Raw genomic sequence first — 24564 nt, forward strand, 5'->3', positions numbered from 1 at the left:
CCAATCAATATACACTTATTAGGATTTTTTTATCAAAAACAAGCAGCAGAACACATTTTGGTCAAAATTTATGAATAATTTTAATTTAAAAAATAAATTAATTATTGGATATGTTTTATAGCAGAAAGTAAAAAATATTTTTTTTTTCAATTTCGGTCTTTTTTCGCTTATATATAGCAAAAAATAAAAAAGGGGGTAAACTCTTCTGGAGCTCAAGTGGTCGCTTCTTGAGCATCAGATTCAGTCCTTCAGCCATAATAAATCAAGCGCTGAACACTGTTATTGTTGATCCTGGTGTCAGAATGTAACAAATCTGGTTTTGGGAGCAGAAAGTATCACACTTAATATTTTGCAAAAGGACTCCAGGGGTTGCGTATTCCTAGCCCCGAGTTTTTTTAACCTGGCTTCTAACCTTGTTCTAAATGAGATTTGTCCTAAACCTACACTAGATGCTTTTCACAGGGGGCAATATAAATACTGGCTGGGCTGTCTACAATTATCAAATCTATGGTTTTTGCTGGCCATAATAAAAATAACACCCACAAGCAGGTACAAAAAAGGAATAACATGTTAACTGCTATGCAGTTTGTTTACACTGGGTATGCTTTTCAGACATAAGCTGCTGTTTTGATATGTAGCTGTGGGTAAAATATCAGTAAAGGTCAATTCTTTTTTGGCTTATGATCGCCCATTATTCCATTTCATGCACAATTTAAGCAGAGCATGTATTCAACGCTTTACTGAAGGCAATGGAAAATGTATGTTAATTCCTGCTGATATCAAACACAGATACTGTTAATGGCAAACAGTCTATCATTCAGAAATACAAATGCATTGAAATGTCCCTGTATTGTTTACACGGAATGCAACACATTCTGTGATCGAGTGTGTGTGTGTGGGGGGGGGGGGGGTTGTCAAATAAATAACAGGATTCTCACCCCCAGCTTACCAGCTTACAGAACAAGTTGCAGTCTATGACAGCAATACAATGACTAATCTGAATGGAAGAGACAACAGTAGGGAGGTCATTGGAACTTCTTTAATGTGCTGAAAGGTTAGACCCAATAAAAATAAATTATAACTAAAAACAAAGCTTTGTTAAGGAGTGGAGAGACACCAATTAGGGAGATGTACCCTTTCTATCTGTACTGTTTACTGTTATTTAAGTGAAAATGAAAGAAAATCCCAATTTTTATGTTTTTCCCCAAAACAATAACAGGAGGAATTCTTTCTATAGGGGACACTAGTTCTGGTGACACTGGTGGCAACAAGGAACTTCCTCACTTTTGCCACAGATGGGGAAAATACTGACCGGGTTATAACCATCCCTTACGCTATCCAAAATTAAAAAAATAGAATTTTTTGTACTCAGCATAAAATCCTTTTCTCTGTAATTCACTGACTGACACAGCTCCTCTCAGACCATTGGGTTGTTATGCCACCTTCAGGAGAGGACTAGGCATGACATGGTAACATGTAATATTAAAACTAGAACTTTCTAGTTCCACCCAAGGGGCGGTCCCTTAGGTAACAACCCCACAGCCTGCCTTGCAGCCTCAGTACGTCAACAAGCAGTATAACGCAGAGAAAAATAGGAAGGGCGGGTGCTGTGTCAGTCGGTGAATTACAGAAAAAAGGATTTTACGGTTAGTACAAAAAATCCTATTTTCTCTTACATTCACCGACACAGCTCCTCTCTAAGACCAAGCAGACGTCCCCAAGCCTAAAACAAGGGGTGGGAAAACAGCATAAAACTTCACCCACCATGGCATGTGGGAACTAGTATAAACTTTATCCACAAAAACGACAGCGTGTGGGAATAACTAAAACTTTTTTACCTACAAAAAAACAGGGTGCTCCTCAACTGAGAGACACTACCTTCAAACCGCACCAAAACTGCGGTAACACATGCAACAGTGCATTTACTTAAAAGTACTGCGCTTTGACCAAAAAAACAGGAAAAAGTGTAATTACAATTGCAATTATGCAGCCGCCTGCAAAAGTTTGTGGCCAAAACAGGCATCAGCCAACGCAACGACATCTACCTTGTAGAATTTTGTAAAGGTGTGGACAGATGACCAAGTCGCCGCTTTACACATTTGAACGACAGACGCTTGATGTCGGAAGGCCCAAGACGTACCAATTGACCTGGTGGAGTGGGCCATGACCGGAAAGGGGGGCACCTGCCCCTTCAAGGCATAGGCCTGTACTACAATCTGTCTGATCCACCTGGAAATGGTGGCCGACAAGACCGCCATGCCTTTTTTCAGACCAGCCACCGAAACAAACAAGGATTCTGACTTTCGAAAGGGAGGCAGACAAATACACCCTCAGAGCCCGAATCATGTCCAGGGCAGGAAGGGCCACCTCCTTAAGATGTGTCGGCTTAGGACACAGAGATGGTAACACAATGTCTTCATTGATATGGAACGCCAAAACTACCTTCAGCAGAAAAGACAGTTGCAGACGCAACACTGCCTTATCCTTGTGGATAACCAGGGCAACTTGCAAGACATGGCCGCCAGTTCCAAAACCCACCTGGGCGAAGTAATGGCCACTAGAAAGACCACTTTCTGGGAAAGAGTTAATAGAGGGATCTCTCTGATATTTTCAAATGGAGGTTTTTGAAGCGCCGATAACACCAGGTTCAGATCCCACGGGGGTTAACGGCGGACGCACCGTAGGAACTACATGTCGGACCCCTTGAACAAAAGTGCTCACTAGAGAGTGAGACGCCAGGGGTCACTGAAAAAAGACAGCCAAAGCTGATATTTGTCCTTTAATGGTGCTTAAAGCCAATTTCTGGTCTACTCCTTGCTGTAGAAACAGCAGGATCCTGGATATAAAAAAGGAGCACGGACGCCATCCTTTCTGCTCACACATGGAGATGTAGGCCTTCCAGGTACGATGATATATCTTCAGAGAAGAAGATTTCCATGCTCTCAGCATAGTTGGAATCACCGAGTCCAAAAGACCCCGGTTTCTCAACATCTGGCTCTCAATAGCCCTGTCATTAAAACCAGCGATGGTAAAGCTGGATGTAGAATCAGACCGTGAGACAGAAGGTCCTACCGTAACGGCAGTCGCCAAGGGGCGCCCCACACCAGGCGCACTAGGTCTGTGTACCAAGGACACTGAAGCCAATCTAGGGCAACCAGTATTACTGGGATCGCCTCGGCCTCCACTCTGCGGAAGCAGACGTGGCAACAGTTTCAGCGGAGGAAAGGCATAGATTAGCTGGAACTGATCCCACAGAGCCACCAGCGCGTCTGCCCAAGGATCTCTTGTCCTGGACACAAACCTCTGTACCTTCCGATTGAGACGGGAGGCCAGAAGATCCACGTCTGGTGTGCCCCATAGCAGGCACAGTAGCCTCAACACCTCCGGATGCAACGCCCATTCTCCTGGGTCCAGTATCTGGTGACTTAGATAGTCCCCCTGCCAGTTCTCCACTCCCGGGATGTAAATGGCCCGACAGGGCCGCTCTGTACACTGAAGGATGTGAGTGACCTCCCGTGCGGCGGTCGAGCTTCTTGTTCCTCCTTAGAGATTGACGTATGCCACCGCCGTGGTGTTGTCTGACTGTATCCTGATCGGACGCCCTCAAAGTCTTATTGACCATGTGGAGAGGCCTAGCCTGATCGCTCTCAGCTCGAGCAAATTGATCGGCAACTTTGATTCCTCCACCGACCAGAGGCCCTGGGTCGACTGAACTCCCATTACTCCACCACAGCCGGTTAGGCTGGCGTCCGTTGTAATCACTGTCCATTTCTGAGGTAGGAACAACTTCCCGGACCGAAGTGGCGGGGACCTCAGCCATCAGAGCAGGGAATCCCTGACTAACTGGCTCACCTGAATCTGCCGATCCAGGGACAACGGAGATTTGTCCCATTTTGTCAAAATCTCCTTCTGCGGGACTCTGGTGTGAAACTGGGCATACGGTACTGCCTCGAATGAGGCCACCATGAGTCCCAGAACTCGCATGCAGAAGCACAGCAACGACCACCTGCGGTTCATCAACAGTTTTACCGTGGCTCTGAGAGTCTGCAGCTTGTCTGAAGGGAGAAACACTCTTGCTTCCACGTAGTCCAGCAGTAAGCCTAGGTACTCCAAATGCTGAGTCGGTACGATCACTGACTTTTTTAGGTTCAACAGCCACCCAAATTCCTGCAGGGTCTGCATGGTTATCGTCACATCCTCCTCTAACCCTGAGGCGGAAGATGCTCTCAGGAGGAGATCTTCTAGGTATCCCACGATCGCGATCCCACTTTGCCGCAGCAACGCCAAAACAGGAGCTAATACCTTGGACTCGAGGGGCTGATGCCAAACCAAAAGGGAGAGCCACAAACTGGTAGTGGGCTTCCCCGACTGCAAATCGCAGAAAACTCTGATGCCGAAGGCATTTGGGTATGTGCAGGTACGAATCCTGGATGTCCAAGGACGCCAGGGAGTCCCCTTGATAGAGTGCAGCGACTACCGAGCGAATTGATTCCATTCTGACCCTCTGTACTTTTACAAAGTAATTGAGGGCTTTTAGGTCCAAGATTGGACGTACCCCTTCCTTTTTGGGGACTACAAACAGGTTTGAGTAGAACCCCTGGAAACAGTACCTGTTCTGGAATCGGAACATCACCCATCGATTCAGCAGGTCACTTACTCCCCCCAATAGGGCCTCCCGGCGAGTCGGGAGTACGGGTATGCTGGAGGGGAAGAAACTCTTTTGCGGCCAAGAGAGGAACTCTATCTTGCAGCCTGAGGAAATCAGATCGCAGACCTATTGGTCGGATAGCTGAGAGGCCCACCGGGCTGCAAACTCCCGAAGGCAACCCCCCACCCGTGTTGCGGGCGGGGGCAAACCTTCATGCGGTAGCATTTTTGCTCACAGGCTTGTTAGGCTTGCGGTTCCAGGGACGCTTTTGTCCTTCAGAGGTCATCCTGTCGGGCTGGGGATGCTTGGTTGAAGCCCCGGGCAGAAGAAAAAGCCATTTGTGAGCGGAGAATGAGTGCCCTTGCCTACGGCATGGCTCCTTAGCCTTCCTGGCCTGTGGGTGTACTCTTATCACCTGTGGCATTTTTAATAATGTCATCCAATGAGGCTCCAAAGAGCCGGTCCCCAAGGAAGGGAAGATCTGTCAGGGCTTTTTTGGATGCCTGGTCAGCAGACCAGCATTTCAGCCAAATCAGGCACCTCACCACCACTGCTGACACTGAAGCCCTGGATAACAGAGGAAGGGTATGCAGAGCTGCGTCACAAATGTACTTCAGGCCTTGCACTAGTTGGTCTGCTAGTTCCACGCAGACAGGAGAAGTCTATTGCTCTCCCAATTCGTGGTGCAAAAGTTTTGCCCACTCGGTTAGTGTCTGAGACACAAGTGCGGATGCCAGTACTAGTCGCATAGTTGACCCCACAACCATAAACAAGGAACAAGCCACTGCCTCGGCCTTCCTGTCCGTGGGGTCCTTAAAGGCAGGAGTCCCCTCTACCTGAAAAAAAGTAGTTATTTATTTATAGTATCAAAAGCATGACAATATAGTTAAAACAACATGAGCTCCAGTAGGAAATTAAAACTAAACCGAAAATACACTTGCAGACAAGGAATTTTTTTTTCCATAGCAACATTAATGATAAAAATTTGGCAATTTGAAAAGTAAAGCTGACGCGTTTCAACCCAGAATACAAGGGTCTTCTTCAGAGGGTAAGTCAGCTAAAAGAGATATATTATAGGTACACATGTCAAAATTATATTCACACAGTAACAGAAAAAGTAGGTGCCGTATGGTGCAAGCATGTGATATAGTTACCCAATAGTGTTTATTCCACTGGAAGAGTACTCTTAGGAAGTAGGAAATAAATAACTACTTTTTTCATTTAATATTGCATCAATTATTTTACTTTGCTGCCTAAAAACCCCACTTTGGGGGAAACTTTCCTTTTCTCTGTGGTTACTTTGTTTAACCTGGTCCACGACCGGATGAGCCAACCATTTTTTGAGAAGGTTCTCCTCAAAGGGGTGACGCACCGCCATTCCTTGTATATGAACTTACCGAAATAATTCAGATACAGAAACACCTTAGGTGTACGGGCTGGCTTACGGAACCCAAAAGGGACCACTACATCAGCAGAGGGATCTGCTGTATCCTGAACTTTCAGGGTATCACACACAGCTGTAATAAGTGCTCCAACAAGTGTTTTATCGCGCACGGACCCGGACAGGGACTCATCCTCACTGTCCGATCGGTCCTGGTCAGCGTCATCTCAAATGACAGAGCAGGGGTCACCAGCCTCAGCGGGGCCCAAGTCTGCGTTAGAGCTCTCCCCGGAGGACGGGGGCGGGGGCTGCTTTTTACCACCTTTGCGCCCGCACCCCGCGTCCATCTTGTCAACGAACATGTTAAGAACCACCCTGATAGAGTTCTGCGCTGTCCAGCTAGGTGTGCCTGTGTCAGCTCCCAGATGCCTGTGAGAGAAAAGTGCGCTGTACTGAGCCCCCGAGGACAGTGCTGAGCATGAAAAACGTATTCAGGCTTCAACAAAATGGTCGCAGAGCGTCCAGTACAAAGGACATAATCACAGGGAAAATGGCCGCCGGACTACAGCAAAATGGAGTCTGACCATGCTTCTCCCTGGTCAAACCAAAAATGGCCGCCGAGCACTGTATGCAATGAGAGACAGTGAAAACAGGCAGAGGAAATGGCGACAAACATCGCTACAGCGATTAGCAGACACAGACCTCCAGACACACAGGGGAGAGGCCCCTGTCTATGGCACACACCGCTCAGCAGCCCATGCAGCATCTCCCACAGGGAGGGGGGAAGGGAAGATAGGGACAGGGAGAGAAGAGAGGGAGGTGAGGGACCCCCGAATCGACTTCCCAGGGAATGCCCAGCTGCTCGGCCCCACTGAGGCAGGGAGAGCTGTACTTACCAGTCCTGACGAGCTTGGGAACATTCAATCACAGACCCACTCTCCAATCAGTACGGGGTGGCTGCTGGCCTGGCACACTGACTCAGACATCAGTAGCCCGGTCATATGTGTGCCTTGGAGGATTACGTTCACCGGTCGCCCCTGGGGCCTGGGGGGCATGTCGTAGCCGACCCAGCTCGGAGCTTTGGTCTGCACACGCTCGCTGGCCAGGCTGGGAAGAATTCAAGGATAAGGGTATCCAGGGTGTCACCCAGCCGGCTGTTGTTAGCAGAGCACAGGATCTTAATCTTGCGCAAAAGGCAAACTTCTGCAGAAAAAAAACACAGACCGATGAACCCACAGGGTTCTTAGGTCCTCCTTCACTAGGCAGAAAAAAGCCGAGGCTGCAGGAGGCAGGCTGGGGGGGTTGTTACCTAAGGGACCACCCTTTGGGCAGAACTAGAAAGTTCTGGTTTTGTTGTACAGGTTAACATGTTCTGCCTAGTCCTCTCCTGAAGGTGGCGTAACAACCCAATGGTCTAAGAAAGGAGCTGTGTCAGTCAGTGAACGTAAGAGAAAAAAACTCTTAACTATTGCGTCATTATGCTGAAACTTCCAGAATCTGAGAGAGTTCATTTTGATCTCATTTCTAAATTTTTACACCAAATTTGGAAGGATAAATCCCTTCCAATCCAATTAACAAAATTTGAGATCTGGTGTGAACAAGCCATGGAACAAAAGGGAGGAATTTCTGTGATCTACTCGTGCCTCACTCACCCTACAGCTAAATCCTCCTATATAGAGGCCTGGGAAAATGATCAATACAGTTGGGACTTAGAAATCTGGCATACTACCTACTCAAAATCCTTCAGGAGAATTCTTAATCTTTCCCTGATGGAAGCTGACATTAAGGTTATAACCAGGTGGTATATGACCCCCACCAAGCTTGCTACCATATATCCAACTGCAGATCCAACTTGTTTAAGAGGTTGTCAATTATTAGGGTCGATGGTTCATATTTGGTGGGGATATCCTAGGATCCCATTTTGCAACAAAGTTTTTAACATGATATTTAAGGAGACTGGTCATCAGATTCCTAGAACCATTCTTGTAGCTCTTCTAAATGACCACATACCTCTCATTCCCAAGCACACACAAAAATTAATTCCCTTCATACTCACAGGAGTCAAGCTTATAATAGCGAAAACTTGGAAGAAACCTAGGCCCTACTTGTCGGAGGTCAGAAGAAAAGTTTCCTGGATAATGACCCAAGAAAAATTGACCAGCATTTTAGCCGACAAGACTCTACAGTAGAAAATGTGGGACCCTTGGGCTAAATATATAAGGATTTCTATTTTGCATGGCGCCACACTGGCTCTCTCCTTCTCAGCATTAGAAGATACGGGTCTATACGATCTTTCTCTTCTCCTCCTCTCCTCTTTTTCTGTTCTTTTATTTATCTGCTTTGAGGATTCCTGGTAATGACACTGGAGGATATTTATCTCCTATTTTATTTTATTATATTAAAAGTTATACATAAGTTTATCTTTTGTTCCTTCCTGTTGGACTGAACATTTGAGAAAAAACATTTTTTGACCTGGGGGTGGGGTCATTAGGGGTGTGGTGAGTTAGCCCTCTCTGCAAAGTATGATCCCTATAGGGATGCTGCGGGGATGGGAATGCCTCTATTTCCTGGGTGCTCTCCACCAAACCGGTTGGCTTAGTAAGCTTGTCCAACGGGAACGGAATATTCCTTTTCATATTGTCCCTAATTGTTATTAGCTTATTGTCGTGAACTCGTCTTTTCCCAGAATTTGTTGTTAATGAACTTTTAAACAATTATTAAATGTATTGAATTGTATTCTATATATCTTGAAAATAAAATATTTTGAAAGTAAAAAAAAAATCTCTAGCAATCCACACCAAACTGAGCATGTGCAGCCCGTCCCCTGGCTTTGTATTATCAGGAATTATTTTAGGGACTGTGGAAGAAGAAGAGAATCAGAGAAGACAGAATCAAACAGCCTTTTCACACAACACAGAGGTAACACAGTGAGTATAACGAGCAGGCTTTACTGCATATACAAACTGGCCTTACAATTGGGGGTTTAAAGTGGTTGTAAAGTCAGAAGGTTTTTTTATCTTAATGCATTAAGATAAAAAAACGTTCTGTGTGCAGCAGCCGCCCTCAGCCCCCCCTAATACTTACCAGAGCCACAGCAGTGGTGCCATTGTCAATCAAAGCCAGTTAGCCAATCAGGAGAGAATTGGGCAGAGCCAAACCAGGGCTCTGTGTCTGTATGGACACAGGGAGTTGCGATTCGGCTTTGGTGCCCCTATAGCAAGCTGCTTGCTGTGGGGGCACTCGACAGGAGTGAGGGGCCAGGAGAGCCGAAGAGGGACCCGAGAAGAGGAGGATCTGGGCTGCTCTGTGCAAAACCACTACACAGGGCAGGCAAGTATAACAAAAACGAGATTTTAAAATCGCTTTAAGTCCCAGAGAGACAAACGTAACTTCCTGCAACCCTTAATACAATTCAAAAAAATGTGTTTAGAAAGCACACCTTTGCGACATACACACTCTTCAAGACAGCGAAAGGTACATAAGTTCTCTATCTCAAAGACACAAGCGGCTGGATTTAAGATCATGAGCAAATCAGTCACAACTGTTCTCTAAAAAATGTTTCCATCCGGTTCCTCACAAAGTACCTGTTGGAGGTAAATGCCTATGTACTCTTTTACATACTCTTCTGGGATTGCACAATTATGAAACCATACTGGCTGAAATTTAAAGAGGAGCTCCAGTCTCCCCCCCCCCCCCCCCCCCCAAAATTTAAAGTCAACAACCAAAACTACTCGGTTTTAGGGGTTAAAACAGGTGTTCCATTTTAAGCTGGCCATAGATGGATTGAAATTCGGCCAGTCCAAATATTAATCCATGTATGACCACTCCTGCTGGATAGAAGTCAATCTAACAATCAACTTCTGTTGAATAGGCGTGTTGGAAAAAAATTCTCAATCAGGAGCAGCAGCCAATAGGCTGCAGCCTCTGATCAGTGTATTCCAACAGTAAAGGAATCCCACTGTCAAAATAGAATGGCACAGCAAGGAGGATTGCTCCATTCACCTGCTTTGTTTCAATGGGAAAATATGTTTTTGTTTTTGATCAGCCTATGTGTCAGGAAGGGCATGCCAGCACCCAAGATGGCTGCCAAAGAAGACGACCTGTTACCTCTTCATGTCAGGAAGGGCATGCCAGCACCCAAGATGGCTGCAGAAGAAGATGACCTATTACCTCTGCCCCTGTCAGGATGCCATTGGTGTGCACGCACCATGTGACAGCTTTGTCCGCCCAAACAGGCTATTTAAACTCAGCCAGTTTCCAGGCTCAGTGCTGTCTGCTCTACAGCGTTCCCTGTGTAACCTGCAATTAGCTACCTGACTTCTGTTCCTGTTGTGACCCGGCTTGCTTCCTGACGTTCCTGTTTCCAGCCTGCATCCGACCCCGGCTTGTCCCCCACGCCGCACCTGCCTGCTCCTTCTGCTACTCCGCTGCCAGCCTGTTGACGACCCGGCCTGTAATCTGATTCTGCTTCAGCCCCTGTTCCTGACGTGCCCGTTGTGTATGACCCGGCCTGCCTGTACTTGCCTTCTCTTCAGCCTTGAGGGTGCCACCATCCCTTCTGCTGCATCTGCACTCCCGCCTGTGGGGATCAGTTTTCTACTTGTTCCAGCTACCTGCCTATCACTGCTCTGGGATTTCTACAGACACATCTACAGCCCGGCCGAGTGCTCCGATCCAGCTCCAGGTTCAGCGATCCCACCAGGCACTCGTGCGACTCTGCATCTTGGTGCTTCCTGTCAGCTCTATCAGGGTCTCCAAGTCAGAGTTGTAAGAGAGGCCGTCCTCTGCATATCAGGCTCCATCACCAGGTACGTGACAGTAGCAGACAGCTATGTCCGAGCCTGTGCGAGGACCCTCTCCTATGGAGGAACTCTGCCAACACCTAGCCGGATTAACCCAAGCCGTAAAAGACTTACAACAGGGTTATACCCAGCTGGAAGGCCAAATACAGACCTTGTCTGCCTCTGCTCCTGCTCAAGCACCTTCCACTTCTGGGATGTCAGCAACCCCCGCAGTTGTTATGCTACCACCTGAACCCAGAGTTCCAAATTACTGAAAAGTTCCAAGGAGAACGCAACAAGTTCAGAGCCTTTCGCAACGCATGCGAACTCTATTTTTCGCTACAACCACGCACCTTCTCCCTGGAAGCCACCAAGGTCGGGTTTGTCATTTCCTTGCTTCAGGGGGAACCGCAGGCCTGGGCCCACCGGCTCCTTGAACAAAAGGCCACATCTCTGATGGACTTAGCCTATTTTTTTGGAGCCATGGCTCAGTTATATGAAGACCCCCAGCAAGCCGCTACTGCGGAAGCTGCTCTTCACATGCTTTGGCAGGGTCGCAGGGCCATGGAGGACTATGTTTCTGAATTTAACATGGCGATGGAGTTCCGATACCAGCTGGAACGATGCTGCCCTGCGTTACCGGTTTCGCATTGCCCTTTCTGATCAGCTCAAGGACGAGCTAGCACGAACAGGTGTTCCTTCTACCTTGGAGACACTTATAAATTTGTCAATCCAGATTGACCGTCGCCTAAGGGAACGTAGGTCGGAACGAGCCACCGACCAGTCACGCCCAGTATGGATGCTTCCAAGAGTGCCTGGTTCTTTCAGTCCCACTTCACCTGCTCCTGCCGTATCCGCTTCAGATGCATCTGAACCCATGCAGCTTGGTCTCCTCCGCCCTTCTTTGACTACGGAAGAACGCCAGCGCAGACGCCAGCTAAATCTTTGCCTGTACTGTGGAGGATCAGGACATTATGTGAGGTCTTGCCCAGTCAAAATCCGTAAGTGCCTCTCAGTTACATCCGCTTCTCCTCCATCTCTACCCAATAACTCTGCTCATCTTGCTCTTTCCATTTTGTTGCAGCTCCCAGGAGGAGTTATCAAGACTCCCGCTATAATTGACTCTGGAGCTTGCAGCTGTTTCATAGATTTAGCTTTTGCTGCCAAACATCACATTTCTCTACTACCCAAGGCTCAGAGACTTTCTGTACATCTGGCAGACGGATCCACCATTAAATCTGGATTGGTTACTCATGAAACCATCCCGTTATCCACCACCATTGCCAAGAACCATCAAGAGCTTCTACGCCTAGATGCCATTGCCTCCCCTCTGTTCCCAATCATTCTGGGTATGCCTTGGTTAAAAGCTCATAACCCTCACATTAACTGGGTTACGGAAGAAATCAAGTTTCTTTCCCCCTATTGCCTTCAGCATTGCTGGCAAGAGAATCATCAGAACCTGCTGTGCATCGATGTGGAGTCCGAAACTCGCCAAGTTGTTCCAGTGGCATACCACGACTTTTTGGACGTTTTCAGCAAAAAGGGGGCAGAAACACTTCCTCCTCAAAGGGACTATGACTGTCCAATTGAGCTCCTCCCTGGGGTTGAAGTTCCTTTTGGCAGGATCTTTCCTCTATCTGAATCTGAACTTGTTGCTTTGAAAGACTACATTGATGAGAACCTTAAAAAGGGGTTCATTCGCCCTTCCACATCTCCTGCCGGTGCGGGGATCTTCTTTGTAGAAAAAAAGGACCACTCATTACGCCCCTGTGTGGACTACCGTGAACTTAACAAGATCACTGTAAAAAAACGTTACCCTCTTCCACTTGTGCCTGAACTATTCCAGCGACTCGGTACGGCCACTATTTTCACAATATTGGATCTTCGGGGTGCTTATAACCTGGTTCGCATACGAGAGGGGGATGAATGGAAGACGGCGTTCCGCACACGGTTTGGGCATTTTGAATACCTCGTAATGCCCTTTGGACTTTGCAATGCTCCCGCTACTTTTCAGCACTTCATCAACGATGTCTTCCGAGATTTCCTGGATCTTTTTGTTGTCGTTTATCTTGATGATATACTAATCTTCTCTCCCTCTCTAGATCACCACCGTAGTCACGTCAAAAATTTATTGAGTCGCCTTCGACAACACGGACTTTATGCAAAACCATAGAAATGCGTATTTGAACGCCAAAGCATCCAATTCCTGGGTTTAATCATTTCCACTGAAGGCATCCAGATGGATCCCCAGAAGGTTACAGCCATCCTGGATTGGCCTGCTCCCATTGATAGGAAGGGTGTCCAACGTTTCGTGGGGTTTGAAAATTTTTATCGAAAATTACTCAGAAATTTTTCTGCAATCATATCCCCCATTACAAGTTTAACCAAGCAAGGTACAAGATTCTCTTGGTCTCCGGACGCTCAGAAAGCTTTTGACACCCTAAAAAGACTTTTCACATCTGCATCTGTCCTGAAACACCCTGATCCAGCCCTGCCCTATGTCTTGGAAGTAGATGCCTCAGAAACAGCGGTCGGAGCAATATTATCTCAGAGGCAGGAAGCTAAGGCTCTACTGCATCCAGTTGCTTTTTTTTCCCGCAAGCTGTCAAATGCTAAAAGGAACTACGACGTCGGGGACCGTGAACTCTTGGCCATCAAAGCCGCTCTGGAGGAATGGAGGTACCTGCTAGAAGGGGCTGCACACCCAATCTTGATCTATACAGATCATAAGAACCTTGAGTATTTAAGAACAGCAAAAAGATTGAAACCTAGACAAGCCAGGTGGGCACTATTCTTTTCTAGATTCACTTTCCACTTAACATTCAGGCCGGATCGAAGAATACAAAACCCGATGCGCTATCACGCATGTTCAGCAAACCTGAAGAAATCTCATCTCCCGATACCATTCTATCCCCTGGGAACTTCATGTTGCTTCAAGGAGAGTTAATAAAACAAATTAAACAAACTCTAGTAAGGAACCCTTCACCAGCTGGGGTCTCTCTACTGGCAAAGGATGGGCTACTTTAACACGAAGACAAGGTCTTTGTGCCGGAAGACCTCCGAATGGCCATTCTGGGGCAATGCCATGATCATGTGCTGGCAGGTCACTTTGGCATTGGCAAGACAACTGAATTAGTACAACGGACATTTTGGTGGCCGGGGGTGGAGAAAGATTGTAGGAAATATGTAGAATCTTGTACCACTTGCATCCGCAATAAAACCAGCAGATCCAGAGCCTGGGATCTTCTAAAACCCTTACCAGTTCCCAGTAGACCTTGGAAGATGATCTCAATAGATTTTATTGTAGAACTCCCCCCATCTGAGGGCCACAACACCATTTTTGTAGTTGTCGATAGGCTGTCTAAGATGGCACACTTCCTGCCCATGAAGGGCATACCATCTGCTCGAGAAACAGCTCAAACCTTTGTCAAGGAGATCGTAAGGCTTCACGGAATTCTGGCCAAAATATTGTGTCCGACCGTGGGGTGCAGTTTACATCCAGATTCTGGAGAGCCTTATGTGATTCGCTCGGGACTGAACTTTCATTTTCTTCTGCATATCACCCACAAACGAATGGGCAAACAGAGAGGACTAATCAGACCCTCGAACAGTACCTGCGATGTTTCTCCTCATTTTCTCGAGACGATTGGGCTTCTCTGCTTCCCCTGGCCGAGTTTTCTTATAACAATTCAGTACACTCTGCTACAAAGCAATCTCCATTTTTTGCAAACTACGGTTTCCACCCTTCTTTTTTGTCTAATACAATTCCAGATTCCCCTGTACCAGCTGTTTCCGAAACTATACATTTCTTCAACGCCAATAACAAACTGCTACAGGAAACAATGGCCAAGACACAGGCATACAATAAGAAAGTTTTTGACAGGAAAAGAAGAGGAGAATTGATCTTGAACCCTGGTGACCAAGTGTGGCTAGCAACTACTAATTTGAAACTGGCCTGTCCCTCGAAGAAACTGGGCCCTAAATTTATAGGACCCTTTCCGGTGAAGAGACGGATCAATGAGGTTGCGTATGAATTAGAGTTGCCTGAGTCATTTAGAATCCAACTTTGTTGAAACCTGCCATTCCTGACCCCTTTCCAGGACGAAGTTCCGGCCCGCCTGAACCTGTAATTATTGACGGGGAGGAAGAGTTTGAGGTAGAAACAATCTTAGACTGCAGGAAGAGAAGAAATCAGATCCAGTTCCTGATAAAATGGAAAGGGTATGGGCCAGAGGACAACTCCTGGGAACCCGAAGGTAATATCCATGCCCAAGATTTGGTTCAGGCTTTCAAGAACTCCCATCCTGACAAGTGGGCCAAGTTGGGCATCCAGAGGCTGCCCTTTGGGGAGGGGCAGTGTCAGGAAGGGCATGCCAGCACCCAAGATGGCTGCCAAAGAAGACGACCTGTTACCTCTTCATGTCAGGAAGGGCATGCCAGCACCCAAGATGGCTGCAGAAGAAGATGACCTATTACCTCTGCCCCTGTCAGGATGCCATTGGTGTGCACGCACCATGTGACAGCTTTGTCCGCCCAAACAGGCTATTTAAACTCAGCCAGTTTCCAGGCTCAGTGCTGTCTGCTCTACAGCGTTCCCTGTGTAGCCTGCAATTAGCTACCTGACTTCTGTTCCTGTTGTGACCCGGCTTGCTTCCTGACGTTCCTGTTTCCAGCCTGCATCCGACCCCGGCTTGTCCCCCACTCCGCACCTGCCTGCTCCTTCTGCTACTCCGCTGCCAGCCTGTTGACGACCCGGCCTGTAATCTGATTCTGCTTCTGCTTCAGCCCCTGTTCCTGACGTGCCCGTTGTGTATGACCCGGCCTGCCTGTACTTGCCTTCTCTTCAGCCTTGAGGGTGCCACCATCCCTTCTGCTGTATCTGCACTCCTGCCTGTGGGGATCAGTTGTCTACTTGTTCCAGCTACCTGCCTATCACTGCTCTGGGATTTCTACAGACACCTCTACAGCCCGGCCGAGTGCTCTGATCCAGCTCCAAGTTCAGCGATCCCACCAGGCACTCGTGCGACTCTGCATCTCGGTGCTTCCTGTCAGCTCTATCAGGGGCTCCAAGTCAGAGTTGTAAGAGAGGCCGTCCTCTGCATATCAGGCTCCATCACCAGGTACGTGACACTATGTCATCATTGGCCAGCCTTACTTTTGGCATGCATTTTCGCCACACACCTTATTCATTCACTTGTTCCCCCAGGAATGCTATGTCTTGCATATAAGAACCCCAAAAATGAAAGGGAGAATATACACACATTCAACAAACTCACTATAATTTGGTCTCCACAGAGATATATATTTGATGATAAAAAATAAAGATAAAAAAATAACTTACTGTGTGCCTTAGCTGACCCCTGCTGGTCGTCTCTTCCATCTCTCTCATTAGGCAGGACTGGACAACATGGCTCAGACAACTCTGAATCATTTTCACATATAATTGGATAGTTTTCATCAACAACTGAATACACACTCTAAAAGTAAAACAGGTATATAATTTAGAGACTTGCTGTATTCTTAACCTTAAAGAGAAAACCCAACTTTTCACACAAAAAAAAATATGCTATCCCTATGCTAATAGAATGCTACAGTACATAGGCTGTCTTTTTGCATACATTAAATATATATTTAGTGTATACAAAACTTATAGTCAGAAAATTAAGTCTTGCTAGTTCACTTCATGCTGGCTGCTTTTGCAGGTATATCTACAGTATTGCAGAGATAAATATGCATATCCTTCTTGTAGTATAAATGAATGTAGAACTCACATAGAAATACTAAGAGGGAGTTGTCTAAAAATTAGAACAAAAACAAAAAACAGGAAAGATTTAACACTCCCAATCACAGTTAACTACACAAAAGTTATTATTCAGGTGGTCCGTCTAGTTACAAACATCCGACTTACAAACAACTCCTACTTACAAACGGAGGGAGACAACAGGAAGTAAGAGGAAATCTACCCCTAGGAAGGCAAATTCTCTCCTGTAATGCCCCATACACACTACCAGATTTTCTGCTGAATTTTCCTTCAGATTTACCAAAACCATATACTATGGGGTCAAACCTTAGGAGTTTTAATGTGTATGCAATCAGGCAGGCCCTTGCACTACATGGTTTTGGTAAATTTGAAGGAAAAACTCAGCAGAAAACTGATAGTGTGTATGGGACCTTGGGCCCCATTCACACCTGAGCGTAGCGTTTTCAGGCAGAGAAATCTCACGATTTTGCGGCTTTTTTACAGTGATTTTGCCACATTTTTTACGGGGTTTTGCCACGATTTTGTGCAGGGCAAAAGGTCACCCATGTAAAAAGCAGAAAAATGCCCAAATCTGCCAAAAAAAAAGGTTCCAGATAAAACTTGTTAGAGCTTCAGGCGTTTTGTAGCTTCTGGCTTCAGGCGTTTTGGAGTGGAGATGTGAACCATCTCCATAGAGAATAATAGATTTTTTTCCCCTCCAGCTTTTTGTAGCTTCAGGCTTCAAGCTACAAAACGCTCAGATGTGAATGGGGCCGTATGCCTTGTACACACGGTCGGACATTCCGACAACAAAATCCATCGGATTTTTTCAGACGGATTTTGTGCCAAACTTGTCTTTCATACACACGGTCGGACAAAGTTGTTGGAAAATCCAAACGTTCGGAATGAGGTGACGTTCGTTGTGTATGACGGGACTACATAGAGGCTAGTAGCCAATAGCTTTGGTCTCGTAATTTTAGCATGCGTGGCACTTTGTCCTTCAGAATTCTCTACAAACGATCGGAAAAAGTCTGATCGGATTTTGTTGTAGGAAAATTTTAGATCCAGCTCTCAAACTTTTTCCGTCAGGGTTTTCTGACAAAAAAAGTCAGATAGAGCCCACACACAACATAATCCGATCGGACCTTTTCCATCAGAAAATCCGACCGTGTGTACAGGGCATTAGCGTTATTATGGGAAAAAGGTGTCTCCACTGAAGATTTATCACCAGTCCATGTTTTCCTAACAACGCAAAATTTTGAAAATCCAATTGTCATTGGGACATAAAGTGAGGTAAAATCTTCTGAACAGGGGCACAGACAGCAAAACAAATGTTACAGGGGTGATAACCCTTCCCTATGTTATCCAAAAATCTTAAAAATGGATTTTATGACTGGAGCTACACTTACAAAATGTACCTGTTCCAACTTACAAATTTAACTTAACAACAAACCTACAGCCCCCATCTTGTTTGTAACCTGGAGACTGCCTGTATATCAGTAACAAAATTATTTCAGCATAAAAACACTAGGCAAGCCCCCCTAATATAAGCACGTACTCCACCTCCACACCCTGCATAAAATCTCCCCAAAACCAACCCCACATGGAACCACCACACACTAAATGCAAGATGTACGGCGTGGAGGATACAGCCCCACAAGGGAGCTGGCCTACCCTACCCAAGCAAACCACCGGCAGATAAGGGCCCTAACAACCACCTCAGCATAAAAAGAGTCAAGCACCACTGTGGGGGGTGTCACACCTTAAAGTCACTATGGACGAATGGGGCCCTTCACCACAGTATGGCAAAAACCGCCACCCTAAGGACCTGCCCGCAGTTACCCACGTGACCCAGCAGCTGTCAAGGAGCCGTCAAAGGGTTAGTGCAAATATCTGCATCTGTGACATAAACTCCTGGAGAAAGTGGCCAACATGATAATGAATATGACTTGCAAAGGGTTGTAGCAAGCGCTACTGGTCCATCCTGGAGCATGTGATGAAAAAAAGCTCACTTACAGGCAGCTACTAGGAGCTGTATTGTCCATACATGTAATAGTGTAACCAGCAACAAACGAAGATAGGCAGTAATGTATGGGATAGCATTAAATAGATCCTGATGTATAGGCTGATTGTTGTATTAGGAAGACTAATACATGATGTATAACGTGGCTTGAACACCCAGGGATGGTTCCAAATTTATTAGGTACCTCTCCATGTGTTTGTTATGCAGCTATATGTAGAAAGTCAAGTATAGTGGTGTCAAATGTACTCACAGCCCTCCGTCCGTACTGGAGCAAACAAGCCACCTCCCAACTCATGCAAATCATCCACAGATAACTCGCAGCAACCTAGATCTCCATGCCTTGTTGAGTTGGCTGGTCTGGGTGACAGCGGCCCAAATCTCCAATCACATGGACAGTCCGGTATACTGCGGGTTAGTCCGGTATAATAAGCATTGGTTCTCCTGGGGTAAACAGTGGTTGGGCCATCTGTAGGGGGATCGTCACTGCATCTATGTCTACATGTTTCATTCCGCCCATCACAACTAAACCAGGACACAACATGGGGTGAGGTGCTTCCTTTTGGGGTTAGCTTTGTGGAGAGTGGTGTAGGGGAGATTTTATGCAGGGTGGGGAGGTGGAGTACGTTCTTATCTTAGGGGGGCTTGCCTGGCTTTTATGCTGAATTATTTTTGTTACTGATGTATTTTGTAAAGTTAACTCTTCACAAGTGAAGTGAAGTTAACTCTGATAGGGAATGTTGAGCCTTTCCTATTTTTGTTTTTTGTTATAGCTACATTATGTAAAACATTAAAAATACATGCTTATGCTGTTTAAGATACAGTAATATGCTCTCTCACCCTGCTCTGCACATGCTCAGTTGCTTTCCACTTTTAGGCATTTTTTGGCACTGCCGAGTTTGTAGAAAAAGTGGAACTTCCAGTTTAAGTACTCCTTGCCCCCTTACATGCCACATTTAGTATGTAATTTTATTTTTTGGGTGGGGGGGTACCTACTTTAGAGATGGACTTCCTGTCCCACTTCCATCTTCAGGCCACCTAGACGACTCCTCCTCTCCCCCTAGGCGGCCCTCGCTCTAGGCAATCTTCTGGGCCACGTCACAGGTCCCAGAAGATTGCCTGCCCACTCGCAGAGTGCAGCGTGACTCACGCACGCGTAGTGCATGCCCAGCCACAAGCTGTCAAGGCTGGGTGCCCACTGTTCCAATGACGGCGCCGCAGAGAGGAGGGGGAGAGAAGCGAGGCTCCATGTGGCTGTTTTTGTAGCTACTTTTTGTAGCTACTGACTTTTAATAAACTGAAAAAAGCCTGGAACTCCGCTTTAAAGCGGAAGTAAACCCATCGATTTAACAGTTTCAAAAAACAATTACATTTCCGGTGTTTTATCAAGAAGTGGTCATCGAATAGTGCCCACATATGTGCAGGACGGAGCCGCACTTCAGCTGATTTGCCGATCAGCTGGAGTGAAGTGACCAGGGCACAAGCATACATCGTAGGAGTCATCTCTCAATGGGAGATACCATTTCACAGCTACAATTGAAACCTATACAAACAGCGGGGGGAGACCATAGTTCTCACATTGTGCCTTGCTGTTGCTGGGCGGCTTTAGAGTCTGCCGATGGTCTGGTTTTGTCTGTGGCAGAGCGGGTTTGCTGTGTTGAATGGGCGGTTTGCCTGTGTGAAAGGTCAGGTTGTAGCACAGACAAAACCAGCCCTTCAACAAAGCCAGAAGCCGCCCTCCAGCAGCAGCGATGCACAATCTGAGAACTACGGTCTCCTCCGCTGTTTGTATAGGTTTAAATTGTGCCTGTGAAATGGTATCTCCCATCGAGAGATACCTCCTATGATGTGCGCATGCACCCTGGTTACGTCAGCCCAGCTGATCGGCAAATGAGCTGTTGTGCTGTTCCGTGCGCAGTACATACCGAGCACTTCTGGACAGAATACCGGCCCGTGCCAGGAATGTAACTGTTAATTTGTTTGTTCTCTCAACCACTTTCTTGTACTCTCAACCAAACTGTCAAACCTATGAGATCAGCAGGCTTGCCGCTGCTTTTAGGCTGGGTTCACACTGCTGCGGGGGAGATCCGGATGTGATTGGCACCGCAAATCACATCCGATCTCCGTAGCGATGCGAGTTCAGCCATACAGATAGTATGGCTGAATTTGCATCGGTCCCGCAGCAAACTCGCACGGGACCCTTTTTTTGGTCCGCAACAGAATCGGATCGCATGGGGGTTCACACCATGCGATCCGATTCCTGTGCGAGTCGGCAGATCGCACTGCGATATGCGGATGGATCTGGGGGTGTCATTAACATATCATTGACACTCCCAGCCGTCCGCATAGGGCAGTGTGAACTGCCGGCGGGAGTAATGCGATGCGGGAAAACGCCGCGGATTCACGGCATTCCCGCATCGCAGCGGTGTGAACCCGGCCTTAATATGCAACATCTAAACAGTCAGAGTTCTAAGTACTGTATTTCACTATATAACCTCAATTTACTGTTAAAAATAAGTTTAAAATGTAAAACTCCAGTAGGTGTAATAAGATGTCTGCCCTGTCACGGACAAGGAGGAGGCAGGGCTTTGTTACACTGGATGACCGCCGAGTAGACGGCATGATACATCGCTGGAGATCAAGGTACATGAGGCTGCAGATGGACACAGTGAGGCAGGGAGATGGGCAGAGCGAGGAATGCAGATGGGCAGAGCGAGGAATGCAGATGGGCAGAGCGAGGAATGCAGATGGGCAGAGTGAGGCATGCAGATGGGCAAAGTGAGGCTGCAGATGGGCACTGTTGACCCTCTTTTCCACTTACAGTTGCTGCTGCATTTCTCACCCTAGGCTTATACTCAAGTCAATAAGCTTTCCTGGTTTTTTTGTGGTAAAATTAGGTGCCTCATCTTATACGTGGGTCGGCCTATACTCGAGTGTATACGGTACCTGTTTTTTGAAACCGTTAAATCCATGGGTTTAGTTACACTTTATGATTTACTGCTGTCCAGGGGGCTTTGAGCTTCAAGAGGAGGGCCGTTTAAAAAAAAAAAAAAAGTCAGCAGCTGCAAACACTGCAGCTGCTGACTTAATAAACACACTTACCTGTCCAGGGCGCCCGCGATGTCGGCCGCCCGAGGCCGACCCGTCCCTCGGCTCCCGGCGCCGCCATTCCCTCTAAGGGAAACAGGCAGTGGAGCCTTATGGCTTCACTGCCCGTTTCCTAGTGCGCATGCGCGAGTCCCGCAGCACTTTCTGAATGGGACGCGCTGTGTTCTGGAACACACAGTTCCCAGAACACAGCGCGACCCATTACCCAGAAGACGCCACGATGAGGAGAGAAGACAGAAGATCTCCGCGGAGGAGGAAGAGGAAGATTAGGATTATGTGCCTAGCAACAGGCATTTCTGGTAAGTAAAAAAAAAAATTTTTTTCATTTTTTTTTTTTTAGATTTTTTTGTAATTTTTAATATTTTTTTGTTTTCAGGGTGGCCCTCCACTTTCAGCAAAATTGCAGCCTTCAGCAAGAAGAAACAGGACCAATGCTGGAGACAATATACAGCACACACCAATGTTGGTAGCATAATTATTAATGTGGAATGTATGTTCTTTGCTAAAGAACATATTATTTTATCAAGTTGTTATGGGTAAAATTACGCTTTAAGTGTATATACAATTATTTTGGATAAAGTGGGGATAGGTTAGAGGTGATGGAAACTCATTTAATGAAGATATTTGTCTAATAACAACAGTCAAATCGACATTCGTTTTCGACCACAGTAATGAGAAATGTCAAAGGAGCAGGATAGAACAATTTTTTTGAACAAACAAGATTTACTCTCAATTCCTGTTTCATCTTAACCATTCAGCCTCGGGAAGGATTTACCCCCTTCCTTACCAGGCCATTTTTTGCGATACGGCACTGCGTCCCTTTAACTGACAATTGCGTGGTTGTGCAACTCTGTACCTAAACAAAATTAATGCCTTTTTTTCCCCACAAATAGAGCTTTCTTTTGGTGGTAATTCATCACCTCTGTGGTTTTTATTTATTGCGCTATAAACAAAAAAAAGTGACAATTTTGAAAACAATATTTTTTACTTTCTGCTATAATTCATATTCCAAAAAATATCCAAAAAAACAAATTTATTCATCAGTTTAGGTCAATATGATATAAGCGTATATTAATTAGTTTGCACAAAAGTTATAGCGTCTACAAATTAGGGGAAAGATTTAGGGACTTTTTAATATTTTTTATGTTTTTTACTGGTAATGGTGGCGATCTGTGTTTTTTAGCAGGACTGTGACATTACGGCGGACAAATCTGACCCTTTGAGACCAGTGACACCAATAGTGATCAGTGCTATTAAAATGAACTGATCACTGTATAAATGTCACTGGCAGGGAAGGGGTTAACTCTAGGGGTGATCAAGGGGTTAACTATATTCCCTGGGAGGGGTTTCTAACTGTATGGGGAATGGGCTGCCTGGGACAAAAGAGAGATCGCTGTTCCTGATCACTAGGAACAACTGATCTCTCTCTCCTCCAATCAGAATGGGGATCTGTTTGTTAAATTTTTTATTTTTTTTTATTTTATTTGTTTAATTTTTTTTTTAATTTTTATTTTGCTTTGCACTTTTTACATGAATGAATCTGGGAAATGCTGTATTAAAGAGGAGTTCAACTTTAAAGTGGTTGTAAACCTTTACAAACCACTTTGACCTACAGGTAAGCCTAGATTAAGGCTTACCTGTAGGTCCAAGCAAGTCCGAAAACGGGCACCGCTGTCTACGGCGCATGCGCCGTAGACAGCGGCGTGCAGGCGCACTGAGCGCGGCATTCTCAGCGACGGAGCTGCCGCACGTGTCAGCTCCCGTGCGCATGCGCGGGAGTGACGTCATCGCGGCTTCGCCGAAAGACAGCGGCGGAGCTGCGAGACCCCACCAACAAGATGGATGCGGCGGACTACAGGGGACAGCGGTGACTTCGCTGGCTCCTGTGTAAGGTAAGTGACACATAATGGGCTACTATGCGATGCATAGTAGTCCATTATGCTTTGCCTTTGCAGGGAATGAAAGAGGAAGTAAACTCATCAGGGTTTACTTCCTCTTTAAGCACGCCTCGTCCCCTTACATGCCACATTTGGGATGTCATTTTTTTGGTGAGGGAGTGGGTACCTGGTTTTGACAGGTACTTCCTGTCCAACATCCTGCTTCCATCGTCTCACCACCTAGGTGACTCCCCCCCCCTCTCCCCCTAAGTGGCCCCTCCCTCTTTGCAATCTTCTGGGACACGTCACAGGTCCCAGAAGATTGCTTGGCTACTAGGAGAGCACAGCGCAACTTACGCATTAGCAGTGCGCACCCGGCTGTGAAGCTGCAAGCTGTCACAGCTAGGTGCCCACACTTGAAATGACGGCGCCGCAGAAAGAAGGGGCAGAGGAGCGAGGCTTCAGGCGGCCGCATCGCTGGACTGTGGGACAGGCTACAAAAGCTGCTGACTTTTAATAAACTTACAAACGAGTGGAACTCTGCTTTAAAGTGAAAAGGTTTTTTTTTTTTTTTTAAATAACAAACATGTTATACTTACCTGCTCTGTGCAAGGGTTTTGCACAGAGTAGTCCCGATTCTCCTCTTCAGGGGTCCCCCGGCAACGCGCCTTGACTCCTCCTCTTCGGCAAGTGCCCTCACAGAGAGCCGATTTTCCTGGGGGTACCCATGCGGGCGCGCTCCCGAGTCCTGCTGCTGCATCCATTGACAGACAGCAGGACTCGGCCCCGCCCTCGGCTCCTGTGTCACTTGATTTGATTGACAGCAGCGGGAGACCATGGCTCCTGCTGCTATCAATCTATCCAATGAGAACCCGAGACATCGGCTGGAGCTGCTGGACTCATGCTCATCGATGGAATGATCGGGTTCAGGTAAGAAAAAGGGGGGGCTCTTGGGGGCAGCTGCAGCACAGAAGGTTTTTCACCTTAATGCATACAATGAATTGTATGG

The 24564-nt window shown here is 46.6% G+C and overlaps 1 protein-coding gene across 1 annotated transcript in view; it reads right to left on the minus strand.

The window, feature by feature from the left end:
- SPOCD1 (SPOC domain containing 1) overlaps positions 1 to 24564 on the minus strand; it is a 235509-nt gene that overhangs the window by 130386 nt on the left and 80559 nt on the right. Inside the window, exon 4 of the mRNA XM_077481969.1 lies at positions 16152 to 16287. Coding sequence (XP_077338095.1) covers positions 16152 to 16287 — 136 coding nt within the window. The remainder of the gene's footprint in view (positions 1 to 16151; positions 16288 to 24564) is intronic.

The sequence above is a fragment of the Lithobates pipiens genome, unplaced genomic scaffold (genome assembly GCF_037356315.1).
Source record: "Lithobates pipiens isolate NorthernLeopardFrog02 unplaced genomic scaffold, aLitPip1_a1.2 Scaffold_16, whole genome shotgun sequence".
NCBI lineage: Eukaryota > Metazoa > Chordata > Amphibia > Anura > Ranidae > Lithobates > Lithobates pipiens.